This window comes from Cherax quadricarinatus, chromosome 17 (assembly GCF_038502225.1).
Source record: "Cherax quadricarinatus isolate ZL_2023a chromosome 17, ASM3850222v1, whole genome shotgun sequence".
NCBI classification, from domain to species: domain Eukaryota; kingdom Metazoa; phylum Arthropoda; class Malacostraca; order Decapoda; family Parastacidae; genus Cherax; species Cherax quadricarinatus.
This window is the reverse complement of record NC_091308.1, coordinates 29,402,616-29,419,389: the sequence shown is the minus strand read 5'-3', so window position 1 is coordinate 29,419,389 and position 16,774 is coordinate 29,402,616. Positions and strand designations below refer to the sequence as shown.

At 37.3% G+C, this 16,774-nt stretch overlaps 1 protein-coding gene and 1 long non-coding RNA gene across 8 annotated transcripts in view; one reads left to right on the top strand and one right to left on the bottom strand.

Annotated features, from left to right (window-relative positions):
• LOC128686346 (glutathione S-transferase C-terminal domain-containing protein homolog) overlaps positions 1 to 16,063 on the bottom strand; it is a 70,813-nt gene extending 54,750 nt beyond the window's left edge. For 3 of the 7 annotated variants that reach the window (XM_070085917.1, XM_070085912.1, XM_070085919.1), the window contains exons 1-3: positions 15,936 to 16,059; positions 14,570 to 14,704; positions 4,642 to 4,790 (exon numbers count right to left, since the gene is read on the bottom strand). Coding sequence is in view for 2 of the 7 variants with exons in the window: in XM_070085919.1 (XP_069942020.1) it covers positions 4,642 to 4,790; positions 14,570 to 14,589 (169 nt within the window). In the remaining 5 variants the exon portion in view is untranslated. Of the gene's footprint in view, positions 1 to 4,641; positions 4,791 to 14,569; positions 14,705 to 15,935 lie in introns of all 7 variants that reach the window. The other 4 variants (XM_070085913.1, XM_070085914.1, XM_070085918.1 and 1 more) reach the window with 4 other exon arrangements.
• The window catches only part of LOC138852826 (uncharacterized), a 49,312-nt gene continuing 48,470 nt past the window's right edge, over positions 15,933 to 16,774 (top strand). Inside the window, exon 1 of the long non-coding RNA XR_011392103.1 lies at positions 15,933 to 16,050. This is a non-coding gene — a long non-coding RNA (uncharacterized lncRNA). The remainder of the gene's footprint in view (positions 16,051 to 16,774) is intronic.

Sequence of the window (16,774 nt, the reverse complement as noted above, 5' to 3'; positions counted from 1 at the left end):
TATTTTTTTTAATTAACACATTGGCCAATTCCCACCAAGGCAGGGTGGCCCGAAAAAGAAAAACTTTCATCATCATTCAATCCATCATTGTCTTGCCAGAGGGGTGTTTTACACTATAGTTTATAAAACTGCAGCATTAACACCCCTCCTTCAGAATACAGACACTGTACTTCCCATCTCCATGACTCAAGTCCGGCCTGCCGATTTCCCTGAATCCCTTCATAAGTGTTACTTTGCTCACACTCCAACAGCACGTCAAGTATTAAAAACCATTTGTCTCCATTCACTCCTATTAAATATGTTCACACATGCTTGCTAGAAGTCCAAGCCCCTCACACACAAAACCTCCTTTACTCCCTCCCTCCAACCTTTCCTAGGCTGACCCCTACCCTGCCTTCCTTCCACTATAGATTTATACACCCCCCAAATCATTCTGTTTTGTTCCATTCTCTCTACATGTCCAAACCACCTCAACAACCCTTCCTCAGCCCTCTGGACAACAGTTTAGGCAATCCCGCACCTCCTCCTAACTTCCAAACTACGAATTCTCTGCATTATATTCACACCACATATTGCCCTCAGACATGACATCTTCACTGCCTCCAGCCTTCTCCTTGCTGCAACATTCATCACCCATGCTTCACACCCATATAAGAGCATTGGTAAAACTATACTCTCATACATTCCCCTCTTTGCTTCCAAGGACAAAGTTCTTTGTCTCCACAGACTCCTAAGTGCATGACTCACCCTTTTCCCCTCATCAATTCTACGATTCACCTCATCTTTCATAGACCCATTTGCTGACACATCCACTCTCAAATATCTGAATACATTCACCTCCTCCATACTTTCTCCCTCCAATCTGATATCCAATCTTTTGTCACATAATCTTTTTATCCTCATAACCTTACTCTTTCCTATATTCACTTTTAATTTTCTTCTTTTACATACCCTACCAAATTCATCTACCAACCTTTGCAACTTCTCTTCAGAATCTCCCAAGAGCACAGTGTCATCAGCAAAAAGCAACTGTGACAACTCCCACTTTGTGTCTGATTCTTTATCTTTTAATTCCACACCTCTTGCCAAGACCCTCGCATTCACTTCTCTTACAACCCCATCTATAAATATATTGAACAACCACGGTGACATCACACATCTTTGTCTAAGGCCTATTTTTACTGAGAAATGATCTCCCTCTTTCCTACATACTCTAACCTGAGCCTCACTATCCTCATAAAAACTCTTCACTGCTTTCAGTAACTTACCTCATATATCATACACCTGCAACATCTGCCACATTGCCCCCCTATCCACCCTGTCATATGCCTTTTCCAAATCCATAAATGCCACAAAAACCTCTTAAGCCTTATCTAATTACTGTTCACCTATATGCTTCACTGTAAACACTTGGTCTACACACCCCCTACCTTTCCTAAAGCCTCCTTGCTCATCTGCTATCCTACTCTCCGCTACTCTTAATTCTTTCAATAATAACTCTACCATACACTTTACACTATAATTTTTGCACTCTCTTTTGTCCCCTTTGCCTTTATACAAAGGAACTATGCACGCTCTCTGCCAATCCCTAGGTACCTTACCCTCTTCCATACATTTATTAAATAATAGCACCAACCACTCCAAAACTATATCCCCACCTGCTTTTAACATTTTTATCTTTATCCCATCAATCCCAGCTACCTTACCCCCTTTCATTCTACCCACTGCCTCATGAATTTTCCCCACACTCACAACTGGCTCTTCCTCACTCCTACAAGATGTTATTCCTCCTTGCCCTATACACAAAATCACAGCTTCCCTATCTTCATCAACATTTAACAATTCCTTAAAATATTCCCTCCATCTTCCCAATACCTCTAACTTTCCATTTAATAACTCTCCTCTCCTATTCTTAACTAAGACAAATCCATTTGTTCCCTAGGCTTACTCAACTTGTTAATCTCACTCCAAAACTTTTTCTTATTTTCAACAAAATTTGTTGATAACATCTCACCCTCTCTCTCATTTGCTCTCTTTTTACATTGCTTCACCACTCTGTTAACCTCTCTTTTTCTCTCCTTATACTCTTCCCTCCTAGCATCACTTCTACTTTGTAAAAACCTCTCATATGCTAACGTTTTCTCCCTTACTACTTTCTTTACATTATCATTCCACCAATCGCTCCTCTTCCCTCCTGCACCCACTTTCCTGTAATCACAAACTTCTGAACACTCTAACACTACATTTTTAAACCTACCCCATACATCTTCGACCCTATTGCCTATACTCTCACTAGCCCATCTATCCTCCAATAGTTGTTTATATCTTACCCTAACTGCCTCCTCTTTTAGTTTATAAACCTTCACCTCTCTCTTACTTGATGCTTCTATTTTCCTTGTATCCCATCTACCTTTTACTCTCACTGTAGCTACAACTAAAAAGTGATCTGATATATCTGTGGTCCCTTTATAAACATGTACATCCTGAAGTCTATTTAACAGTCTTTTATCTACCAATACATAGTCCAACAAACTACTGTCATAATGCCCTACATCATATCTTGCATACTTATTTATCCTCTTTTTCTTAACCCTTTGACAGTTTCGGTCATATACATACGTCTCATGAGCCACCGATTTTTGACGAATATATACTCATAAATTCTAGCGGCTTCAAATCAAGCAGGAGAAAGCTGATAGTCCCACATGTGAGGGAATGGGTCTGTGTGGTCAGTGTGAACCATATAAAAAAAATCCTGCAGCACGCAGTACATGAGAAAAAAAACTCCGACCGTTTTTTAATTCAAATGCCGACTTTGTGTTCTATTTTCGTATAGTATTTATGATTGTATTATCGTTTTCTTGGTCTCGTTTGAGAGAATGGAAAACATATTATAGAAATAGAGGTGATTCTGATTGGTTTTACTATGAAAAGAACCTTGAAATGGAGCTCAAATTAGGGGAAATGTTTGATTTTTGCCGATGTTCAAAAGTAAACAAATGATGTCATTTTCCAATAACTGTCCAAGTAGCCATTCTAATATGCAGTCATGAATGGGTTGACATTATTTATACAATTATTACAATACCGCAGCAGTCTGCATAACAATAAATCTTCTATTTTTTGTTTGAATAAAAATTCAAAATAGAAAGCAAGAGTAATATCAGAGGGGAATGGAGACATGACTGATGAACAAAGAAAATGTTATTTTAGAGCCAGGAATGTCTGCATTGTTCATTCTGGACCCTATTTTGAAATTGTCATATTTTTCAATTTTCATGAAATTGGCCAAATTGCAAATTTCTGACCATGTTATTGGGTAGTTGAAATCGGTAAATGGGCAGTTTCTTGTACTCAATCGATAGAAAAAATGGAGTTCTAAAGAAATAGCTATGAGTTTGGTCGACTGGAACAATGGAATTAGCCGAAAATAGGGCTCAAATTGGGCAAAAATCGCCGATTCGTAAATATCAGTTTTCCATCAAATTTTGTTCTTTTGGTGTCATTACAATCGGGAAAAGATTCTCTATCATTTCATAAGAAAAAATAATTTTTTTTTTTTTTTGAAATTTTGCGACACCAGGAGACACCTCAGGATTTGGGGTTGCGAGTCAAGGGGTTAAAAGATGTATTACCTTTAACTACATCCCTTTCTATACAAAGTTCAAAGGGCTCTCATTATCATTTACAGCTGGCACCCCAAACTTACCTACCACACCCTCTCTAAATGTTTCTCCTACTTTAGCATTTAGGTCTCCTACCACAATTACTCTCTCACTTGGTTCAAAGGTTCCTACATATTCACTTAACATCTCCCAAAATCTCTCTCTCTCTACTCTACACTCCTCTCTTCTCCAGGTGCATACACGCTTATTATGACCGACTTTTCGCATCCCTTATTTTAACCCACATAATCCTTGAATTTACACATTTATATTCCCTCTTCTCCTTCCATAACTGATCCTTCAACATTATTGCTACTCCTTCTTTAGCTCTAACTCTCTCAGATACTCCTGACTTAATCCCATTTATTTCTCCCCACCAAAACTCCCCTACCCCTTTCAGCTTTGTTTCGCTTAGGGCCAGGACTTCCAACTTCTTTTCATCCATAACATCAGCAATCATCTCTTTCTTGTTATCTGCACTACATCCACGCACATTCAAGTTTTTCTTCTCTTTTTTAGTAAATGTTTACAGGAGGAGGGGTTACTAGCCCATTACTCCTGGCATTTTAGTCGCCTTATACGACACGCATGGCTTACGGAGGAAAGATTCTTTTCCACTTCACCATGGACAATAGAGGAAATAAATTAGAACAAGAGTTATTTAGAAGAAAGAAGAAAAACCTGGATGTGTATGTATATATATGCATGTACGTGCCTGTATAGTGTGACCTAAGTGTAAGTAGAAGTAGCAAGAAATACCTGTTATCAAGCATGTTTATGAGACAGAAAAAAGACACCAGCAATCCTACCATCATGCAAAACAGTTACAGGTTTCTGTTTCACAGTCATCTGGCAGGACAGTAGTACACTTCCCTGGGTGGTTGCTGTCTACCAACCTACTATCTTAAAACATTCTAATCCTTATATATACTAACAAACTAGATAAAAGAATCACAGAACAATCTTCACAACTAACATGAACATTTCTGGCAGTCATCCAAGGGATCGTATTCCTCATTTATCCAGCACAAGTCACGAGATTTGATGAGTGAAATCAGCTCCTCAGGATCCTCCAATGCAGGTGCTAATACATAGCTCTCAATTACCAGAGCTACCCAAGTTAATCTGAAAAATTATAAGTTACTCATGCAAAACATATAGTGTGTATATATATATATATATATATATATATATATATATATATATATATATATATATATATATATATATATATATATATATATATATATAATATATATATATATATTCCATTCTAAGGACAAAATACATTTAAAATACAGGATATAAAGAACAAAAGACTCTATGGCTAAGACAAATTTCATTCAAAAATATTGTACGTACAAAATTTACATGAAAACACATGAAGTTGTAACAGAATGCAATAATGTAATGCAATCAGGCTTGTAAACACTTCCTCTTGGAATTTAGACATAAAATGTAACAAATACAGTGGAACCTCAAATATTGAACTTAATCCGTTCCAGGAGTTAGTTCTAAATTCGAAAAGTCTGAAAAGCGAAGCAATATTTCCCCTAAGAAATAATGGAAATACAATTAATCCGTTCCACAAACCCAAAAATATTCACACAAAAAATACATTTTATAGAGATTAATTATAGTTTTACATACACACAACAAATACAGTGTTCAATTATGTATAATAAATTTAAATAAACATAAAATAACATTTTACTTACCTTTATTGAAGATTGGTGATGGCATCTGGAAGAGAGGGAGGAGGAGAGAGGGAGTTGAGGTTAGTGTTTGGAAGGAGAATCCCCCTCCATGAGGACTTCAGGTATCAAAGTCCTATCTGGGGTTACTTCCCTTCTCTGTCTTTTAATGCCACTAGGACCAGCTTGAGTCACTGGACCCCTGTCTCACAAAATAACTGTCCACAGTCCTCTGTTTCTGGTGCCTCTTAAAGATTTCCCTAAAATGGGACATGGTTCTGTCACTGAACTTGTTGCAAAGATGACTTGTTTCAGCTTGCTTAGGGTGGTACTTTTCCACAAACATTTGGACATCATTCTACTTCTGTATTATTTCCTTCTTCACATCTATGGTGTTTCTCACTTTCTTTACCACAGGGGTACCACTAGCAAGTTTCAAAGTTGCTTCGAAATAAGGGTTCTATTTTTGAAAAGTTTGATAAGCGATACGTTCGAAATTTGAGGTTCCACTTTAAACCCAATAAGAATATAAGTATGGCTAAACTCCATAAAAAACAGAAAGCCTCTGGCTTCTCAAGGTCCTCATAGCCAAAGATGAGGCTGTGATCATGGTCACCCATACAATTATTGTTTAGACTCGGTATTGCTTTGCCTGACCAATCAAACGATGTGCACATCATAGACAAAGTGCATAACTTGAGTAACTCTCTGGGCAAGGGACATCTAACCAAGTACAGATAGAAAGTGTGTCTGTCTCGCACTCAGCAGACAGAGGATAAAGTCTCAACTACGTCTTGCACTGAATGACACAGTGGGTTTAGCACTTAACATAAGCCCAAAGGATGGTAGTTGCAATTGGCAGGATGACAGCCGCATAATATCTCTATGTTGCAGGATGCTAAGTGTTCATTTGGTTACAGGGCAGTAGCTGCAAATATATATCCTGGCTTGTATAGTTAACAGTAGGACTGGTAGTGTTTAAACTGTTGTAGTTCCAAATTATCATTATTATTCATGATGAAATGCTAACCTGTGGGGGTTACTCAGTGTATAAGGAGTGGGACACAATCAAATCAGAGCCAACAAAGGGGCACCTTTAATTCCTTGGATCAAGAGACCTTCACCAATATGAAGGTACTCCCTTTGAAGAGTTCTTGATAGTTGCATAAAGAATAATTATTATTATAATCGTAACTAGGCGCTAAACCCACAAGGATCATACAGAAAGCACCATTATATCCTGGTTTCCAATACATTCCAATTACCTAGCCTACCCTTTTCAATCTCCACCTTTTTCAACTCTATCACATCCTGTGAGGTTTAGCAGAGTTGTTTTTCTTTTTAACACACCAGCCATCCTCCACTGTGATAGGGTGACAAAAAAAAAAATTGTGATCATTCATTCAAACACCGGGCTGTGGCTCGTACATTGGATTGTGTGCAGCCAGCAGTAACAGCCTGGTTGATCAGGCTCTGATCCACCAAGAGGCCTGGTCACAGACCGGGCCATGGGGGTGTTGACCCCCGGAACTCTCTCCAGGTAAACTTCAGGTACCAGAAGCGTGTTGACATTACAGTTCAAATGTCCCTTCTTTCAAGTGCAGGTTATGTAAAGTTTTTCAGGAACAGGACTAATGTTTCCTGATGAGGGTCTTAGTCATATAATGAACCGCTGCTGGAGCTTTTGGTCATTTGACCGAGGCCTTGCGCCAGCTTACCAGTCCACCCCCTTAAAAAACAGGCTATTTTTTGTTATATCAAATGTGTACTGTGTACTTCCTACCTCCAGGACTCAAGTCTGGCTAACCAGTTTACCTTGATTATATTTCAACAGCACATTGTCATAAAAAACACTTACCTCCACTCTAATCTAACATTCTCACACAAGCCTATTTAATGTTCAATCCCCTAGCACTGAAAGCCTCCTTTGGCCCTCCCTCCATCCTTTTTTTTGGAATGACTCATATCCCCCTTTCCTTCCAACTCTCATTTATTTGCCCTCTTAGACATTCTATTTTTCTATATTGTCTCTAAATGCCCAAACCACCCCAAGAATCACTCCTTAGCCCTCTGCATTATATTTCTGGTAACCCACAACTTCTAATCTCCAACTCGCTACCGGAACAGGTCAAGGATCCCCTGACGGCTTATAAATTTAGGACTTTACTAAAAAATCATCTTATTTCACAATATTAACCAAATCAACCAACACATCTGCTAACTAGTTTTATTATGTGACCTCTAGGCTCTTAATTCTGCCAATCCATAAAATCATCCTATTTCTCAATATTAACCAAATTGGCCAAAACATCTGCTAATTAGTCTTATTATGTGACCTCCTGGCTTTTATTTCTGCCATTCCATAAAATATTACCACCTGCACCATTACTTGTAAGGTAGATTTTGTGTGCAATTTCAAGCTTATTTTACCGAACCCTACTCACCTGTATTAAGTTTAAATAAGATTGTAGAACATCTAACCACTATTACTTGTCTAGTTTCAAGTATAGTTACTATGTACTACTATTATCTTATCGAGTTTTAATTAGTTACTTTGTATTAGGATTAGTTTGCCCGAAATGCCTTGGCATGATAGTGGTTATCTTTGTACTTAGCAAATCAAAACTGTAATTACACATTGTAACCTTTGCAAAGAAATAAACTTTACTTTACTCTGAACTCTCTGCATAATATTCACTACACATTAACCATGAGTTCCACTGCCTATTAATGTATACCAGTAAATTATCATCAACCGGGGGAAGCATTGAACCCATAAGGCTCATACAATGCCTGTTATGTATTTCAAGATAATAATAATTGAACTTTACCCTGAGGATCTAGTGAAATAATCTTTGTGACAAACTTCAGTAATTGGTTGAGTTTAATTCAAGCAATACTATTTATGACGAGTTCCTTGGGCAGAGTGATCACAGAATCATTAAACATTTCCTAAACTTAGCAATGTTGCTTATTCATTTAAATTTTAATTTCAACAAGCATTTCCTAATACAGGTCGGCCATCACAAATCTGGCATCCTCGGGACCTGTAGGGTGCCATGTTAGTGACTTTGCCAGATTACCCAATTTACGCCCTATTTTTGGCCCATTCCATTGTTCCAGTCTACCAGACAAATAGCTATTTTGCTAGTATTCCTTCTGTAGTGCTGTTTAAATTCAGCAAAGTTTATTCAAACGTTGCACTGAACCTTCACCTCAGTGCAACTCTTGCAAGAACATATCTTGCAAGGATTTTTTTAATTGTATTTGTGTATACCTAGATAAATTTATTTACTTACTTCTATTCTGTCAACTGAGTACAAGAAACCGCACATTCACCTGTTTCAACTACCCAATAAAATGGTCAGAAACTGGCAATTTGGCCAATTTCACACAAATTTCTAAAGATGCCAGTTTCAAAATAGGGTCCAGAATAAACGATGTAGACATTCCTGGCACTAAAATAACATTTTCTCTGTTCATTAGTCATGTCTCCAGGCCCCTCTTATATTACTCTTGCTTTCCATTTTGAATTTTTATTCGCACAAAAAATAGAAGATTTACTGTTATGCAGACTACTGCATTACTGTAATAATTGTATAAATAACGTCAACCCATTTGTAACTGCGAGTTAGACTGGTCAGTCGGACACGTATTGGACAGTGATGTCATTTGTTTACGCTTGAACATCGGCAAAGAATTGAACATTTCTGTAATATATGTCTATATCTTCCATTTTATTAACCCTTTCAGGGTCCAAGGCCCAAATCTGGAGTCACGCACCAGTGTCCAAGAATTTTCAAAAAAAAAATTTGTTATTTTTTCTTATGAAATCGTAGAGAATCTTTTTGTGAAGGTAATAAAACAAAAAGTACGAAATTTGGTGGAAAATTGACGAAATTATGCTCTCGTGAATTTTGATGTGTCAGCGATATTTACGAATCGGCGATTTTGCCGACTTTGACTCCCATTTTAGGCCAATTACATTATTCCAGTCAACCAAATTCTTAGCTATTTCACTAGTATTACTTCTATTCTATCGATTGAGCACAAGAAATCGCCAAGTCAACTGTTTCAACTACAAAATAAAGTGATCGGAAATTGTTAATTTGGCCAATTTAACACAAAGTTCAAAATATTCCAATTTCAAAATAGGGTCCAGAATGAACAATGTAGGCATTCCTGGCACTAAACTAACATTTCCTCTGTTCATTAGTTATGTTTTGAGGCTTTACAAATAAATTCCATTTTGATTTTTTATTCACATAATGAATTTTTATTCACACCAAAAAATACAAGATTTACTGTTATGCAATACTATAATAATTGTATAAATATCATCACCATATTTGTGAATGTATATTAGACCCACCAGCTGATGTGTATTAGACGTGTGAGGGCGTTTGTTTACTCTTGAATATCGGCAAAAATTTAACATTTCTGCTACTTTGAGCTCAGTTTCAAGCCATTTCCAGTGCTAAAACCAATCAAAATCATCTCTATTTCTGTAATATGTCTTCCATTCTATCAAATGAGACCAAGAAATCGCAAATACAACTATAAAAAACATACGAAAAAACACTGCAAAGTTGCTGTTTTAATCGAAAAATCATGATTTCATTTTTTTTCTCTCATTATACACAGTGTGCTGCAGGATCTGTTTTATGTGGTGCACACATACCACATAGATGTATTCTCTCATATCTAGGCCCAAATGTACCACTCACAGTTTATCAGAGTGAGCTGAGCTCATGGTGTAGATCTATGGTTTGGACCCTGAACGTAAAGCCGTAGATCTATGGGACGGACCCTGAAAGGGTTAAATGAGACCAAAAAAAAAACAAGAATACAACCATAAAAACCATATGAAAATATACCGCTAAGGGGCAGCTAATGGCTGAGAAGCAAACTCTGTTATTTATCATCCAATTTCTTTCATTTTTGGTGAACGTTAAGAAGGATCTTTCTATCATACATTGTCCAAATTTCAATAAGAGCCCGACAAATAACTAAGAAAAAAAATATTTCTCAAAAATTATATACACTTACAGTGGATTCTCGGGTAATGATGCCATCTGATAGTAATAAAATCGGATACTGATGCGTTTTTGCGTAAAAATATTGGCTCGGCCAACAATGAAAAACTCAAGTTAAGGACATTCGTCCCGAACGCACCCGTACGGCCTGGACCGCCTGCGGCTGCCCGGCCAGTATGTACAGCCAGTGTGCCATTGTTTACAAGCCAGTGTGGACGGTTTCATGCATACAAGCGATACATTTTGCATTATTCCATTGTTTTAGTGCTTGTAACTGCTAAATAAGACACCATGGGCCCAAAGAAAGCTTCTAGCGCCAACCCTGTGGTAAAAAGGGTGAGAAATACTATTGAATTGAAGAAAGAGATAATCGAAAAGTATGAAAGTGGAGTGCGTGCCTCCAAGCTGGCCCGGTTGTATAAGAAACCCCAATCAACCATTGCTACTATCCTGGCCAACAGAAAGGCAATCAAGGAAGCTGTTGTTGCAAAAGGTGCAAGTATGCTTACAAAACAGAGATCGCAAATACTTGAGGATGTGGAGAGACTGTTATTCAAATCAAATCAAATCAAAGTTTATTCTCTATAAGGATTACATTGCAGGGTTTACAGATTTTGGTTATTGTGTGGTTTACATGTAGTAAAATACTAATTACAGAGGGGGCCACTAGAACACCTAGCCTGGCTAGGCATTTCGGGCAAACTTAGATTAATTCTTAACCCTAAATTATAACAAAGTGTGGAGTAAGTTGACTAAATACTAAGTGACTAAATGCTAAGTGACTAAATACTAAGTGACAAATACTAGTTTATGAGTTTAGCAATGTGAATGCTTTTGATTTGGCACAATACATAGTTTCTATATTGGAGTATCACAGGCAAACTTATGACTAGTTAGGAATCATTATTTTAAGATTAGGATACGTATTTCTGTGCTTACAGTCAAATGGGTGAATGAATGAGTGTAAATGTGGAACATCAGGTGGTTTTTATGTAGTTAGTTGATGGGGTGTGTCAGGGAGATAAGATGTTTTCTAGCAGTAGTTTTGAAGGTGATGAATGTGTCTGCTGTTCTAGAGTTTTCAGGTAGAGTGTTCCAGATTTTTTTTGGTGTGGATCAACAACAAACAATTATCAGAAGATAGTGTTTCAGTCAATCGTATGTGAAAAGGCCAGGCAGTTGTATGTGGATCTCATTAAGAAAATGCCTGGAACTAGTGCTGATGTTAGTGAATTTAAGGCCAGCAAAGGTTGGTTTGAGAGATTTAAGAATCATAGTGGCATACACAGTGTGATAAGGCATGGTGAAGCTACCAGTTCTGACCCCTCCTCTCATCTCATCAATCACCAATAAATCTTCAATGAAGGTGTCATTTATTCTTCACGTATTTATTCATGTCTCATTGTTTTCTGTGTAGGAAAATGTATATTTCATGTGAAAAAAAAAAAATTTAATACTTTTGGGTGTCTGGAACGGATTAATTGGATTTCCATTATTTCTTACGGGGAAAATTAATTCGGCTAACGATGAAATCGGTTAAGAACAAGCTCTCTGGAACGGATTAAAATCGTTACCCAAGGGTCCACTGTAGAACAAGCTCAAGCCATGTATTGGAAATAAGTCACTGACTTTTTTGGGCTATCCGAGGTTCTCTACACATATGCTGCTATGTATGATAATCTACGTAGAGAAAATAGCTTTTCGTTTCAGTTTCATGGTGCATTACGAGTGTATATCACAGTTAGCCCTGTGCTATACGTACTCTGTTTTTTCTAATATAAGCCCCCAAGACAGGGATAGGAGGATGGTACTTGTATCCCATATCCTCTTCATACCTTAGTCAAACCTCTCGGTATTATGCTAAATATTATTCATTCTGGAGTATTTACCATGTTTTTATGCTTATATTGTTTATTATGTCATATTAGATCAATTGTGATAGGTAAATAAGCCATAGTGTTGATATTAGTGTAATAATAAAGCATATTCCCCTGCATCACGAGACTAAGCTCATGGCAACTGACAGTGGCTTCAAAGCCACCTTATCTTTTATGGACAATGAAATGTGCATGTGCTTTACACAACAAGAAGCATTTCTTTTATTTGTTGGAACCATCTCTAGGGCTAAAAGTAAGCAGGTTATAACAATATATGGAGAAAAAGAAACTGGAATGATTTATGCAGCAAGTAGAGCCACCACACAGTAGCAGCAGGTTGGTGTGGCAACCCTGGAAATTTGAAATTATGCTAGCTGAAATTAGTGCCAAATAATTGACGGAACCAGATGACTGATTGCCGGATTAATGATAGCCGACCTGTATTAGTAATTTCCTCTCATTTAAATTTTACTTTAAGAATGGTACAAGACTATCACTTTCAGAGTAAACAAAATGAGTACAGGTCGGCCATCACTAATCTGGCAATCAGTTATCCGGTTCCAGCAGTAATCCGGCACTAATTTTGGCTAGCATAATTTCAAATTTCATCATTATACTGACTCAAATTTCATCATTATACTGATTCATAAATTGTGCAGATGGTTGTAAATCCACAGCAGCAAGCCAGTGGAGGAGAAAGCAGTGATGAAAATGAGGAGAATGTAGCAGAAAGAGTTGCTACTGATAGGTTCATTAACCCTTTCAGGGTCCGTCCCATAGATCTACGGCTTTACGTTCAGGGTCCAAACCGTAGATCTACGCCATGAGCTCAGCTCACTCTGATAAACTGTGAGTGGTACATTTGGGCCTAGATATGAGAGAATACATCTATGTGGTATGTGTGCACCACATAAAACAGATCCTGCAGCACACTGTGTATAATGAGAGAAAAAAAATGAAATCATGATTTTTCGATTAAAACAGCAATTTTGCAGTGTTTTTTCGTATGTTTTTATAGTTGTATTTGCGATTTCTTGGTCTCATTTGATAGAATGGAAGACATATTACAGAAATAGAGATGATTTTGTTTGGTTTTAGCACTGGAAATGGCTTGAAACTGAGCTCAAAGTAGCAGAAATGTTAAATTTTTGCCGATATTCAAGAGTAAACAAACGACCTCACACGTCTAATACACGCCAGCTGGTGGGTCTAATATACATTCACAAATATGGTGATGATATTTATACAATTATTACAGTATTGCATAACAGTAAATCTTCTATTTTTTGGTGTGAATAAAAATTCATTATGTGAATAAAAAATCAAAATGGAATTTATTTGTAAAGCCTCAAAACATAACTAATGAACAGAGGAAATGTTAGTTTAGTGCCAGGAATGCCTACATTGTTCATTCTGGACCCTATTTTGAAATTGGAATATTTTGAACTTTGTGTTAAATTGGCCAAATTAACAATTTCCGATCACTTTATTTTGTAGTTGAAACAGTTGACTTGGCGATTTCTTGTGCTCAATCGATAGAATAGAAGTAATACTAGTGAAATAGCTAAGAATTTGGTTGATTGGAATAATGTAATTGGCCTAAAATGGGAGTCAAAGTCGGCAAAATCGCCAATTCGTAAATATCGCTGACACATCAAAATTCGCGAGAGCATAATTTCGTCAATTTTCCACCAAATTTCGTACTTTTTGTTTTATTACCTTCACAAAAAGATTCTCTACGATTTCATAAGAAAAAATAACAAATTTTTTTTTTGAAAATTCTTGGACACTGGTGCGTGACTCCAGATTTGGGCCTTGGACCCTGAAAGGGTTAAGTGTATTTTAACCTAACCACTTCGTAATCCGGCAAACTCACTAATCCAGCACACTACAATTCCCAATGATGCCGGGTTAGTGATGGCCGACCTGTACAATACAGCACTATATAGTGAATATCATGAAGCCTATATAGTAATGTAATGGCTTCTTTTTTTTAGTTATCTCAGCTTAAATCTTCATTTCCCTTTTAGAAGCATGTAAATTACTGCTTCCCATACAGTATGCTATACATATGTATTGTTACAATGTATGGTAAACTTTTCATTTTGTGTATAAAACAAACGTACAGTATCTGCTATATCCGTTAAAGGTATGAGCATCATTACTTAACCCCAGTCTGGTTTCAGACTAAGCCTCATAAACTGTTAAGGAAATGATGTACTGCATAAATAAGAATTTTCAAGAAACACTGAAAAGTAAAATTTATAATGAATGTAAAAAGATATGTGAACATTTACCTGTAATAATACATATTCATGAGACAGAAAATATCAGCAATGGAGTCAGAGTGCAAAACAGTTGTTAGGGTTTCAGTTGACACTCATATGGCAGGATGATAGTACCTCATTGTGTGACAGCTGTCTACCGACTTACTACTTGCAATAACGATTTAAAACAAAACAAACATACTATATATCAAGGTGAATGAGACATCAGTGAGTGAAATAGCTTTATTTTAATTTAAATAATTAAATCAGGATCCCTCGTAGCTCAGTGATAGCATGTCTGGCTTACAACTGATGAACCTGTGCTCAATCCTGAGTGGGGGTGGGGGGGGGCAAGACATTTATTTAAGTCTAACACCTACTGCTGTTCACCTATCATTCAATAGGTACCTGGGTGATAGCAAACTGCTGAGGGTTGTATCCTGGGAAAGTGGACCAAACAACCCCAGTGGAAATAGCTACAATAATTGGTTTTCTTGTGTTATTTTGGGCTTCTAACCCTCTGGGATTAGTAGTCCAAATAAAATTTTCTTCTTTCAACTTTATTATTAAAAGAATTTACAATGTAGTATCTTATACATATACAATAGGTGTACAGACATACAGCACTGATTTTGCCAAAGAAAATCCATAAAAGCCATGTGGCAGTGCATGACATCAGTGGAAGTGATTGAAGAAGTAATGGATGGCCTGCAAAGGTGAATGAAAAGGCAATGGATGGCCAATGATGGTGAATGAAGTGTTGGATGGCTAGTGAAGGTGAAGAGGGAGTGGATGACCAGTGAAAGTGGACGAGTAAACAATTTTTTAAGCCTCATATATAATTTATTTTATTTAGTAAATTATATTATTATTATTATTATTATTATATAATTTATTTTATTTAGTAAACATTATTATTATTATTATTATTATTATTATTATTATTATTATTATTATTATGGGAAAGCCCTAAACGTGTAGGACGCATACAGATAATAGGGGGTAACTGGGTTCAATCCAAGAGAGTACAACTCCAATTCCTTGGGTAGATTCTATAGAATTTAACACAGAAAAACCTAATAAAGTCAGTGTGGCATATTTCCAATGTGGTTGTAAGGTGCCAATGAGTAATACAAGGCAACGCCAGCCTGTATCCAGATGTTTCCTTCAAGAGCTGTCCTTGGTCCCAATAAAGGCTTTCACTAGGAAAAGTGGATGACATGGGTGTAGGTGAACGTGGTCTTTGTATGGAGAAATTACTATGTTAAGATAATAGCTCTAAACCCACACGGGTCATACAATTCTGCCTATGGAGGGAACAGTGGATGTCAGCGATGACCTAACTGCATGAGAAAGAGAGAGAGAGAGAGAGAGGTGAGTCATCACTAAGACTCACTCACCCAGCTGCCCCAAACAACACCCTCACCGCCGTGCACTTAACCCGCTTCACCATTCTCGCTCCAACACACTCAGCTTCTCCAACTCGCCATGCTGCACCTCTTTCTTGTTGGGTTTGTAAGGGCCACTGACCGCTTATGACGTATCGAACCCTGCTACCCAGTTACCGGGGAAGATATATTGCCCAAAGCTAGGCGATGAAAGAACAGGGAACAAAAGTTCCTTATGTAAATAGAAAAAGAAATTAGAACTTCTAAAGTAAGCTAGGTGGACTCTCTTTGTCGAGCCCCGGCAGAGTAGGATGTCGCATGCTGCATCTTTTCGAGAATAACTGGGCCTCTATTCATCAAACAGAACTGTTTGCCATACTCCTTGCATTGAAATGCGTCCATGTATCTAAGATTGACACTTTAATTGTAAATGATTCTCTGTCATCCATAAATGCTCTCAACTCATTAAGTATAAACTGTGGCATGCTTGTGTCAGAAGCCAGACACAGGTATGGTAAGATTGTGGACAGTGGAGTCAGAGTGCACATGCTGTGGATTCCATCTCACATTGGTCTTCAGATGCATGATAGAACTGATAAATTGGCTAAGCTGTATGCTTTCAAAGAGGGAGTAGATTACAATCTTGGCTTGTCAGTTAGCAGTTTGAGAACAATAATACGAAAAGAACTTCAACTGAATTTTATTGACTTAAGACTTAGGAAGATTGACACAAGTCAGTCCATCTATCATCATTCCATCATGCAGGAGGAGCCACATGTCTATGGTGCATCCAACAAGATAAGCAGACTCTTGGATGTCACTACCGCCCGGCTCCGGCTGGGTTACA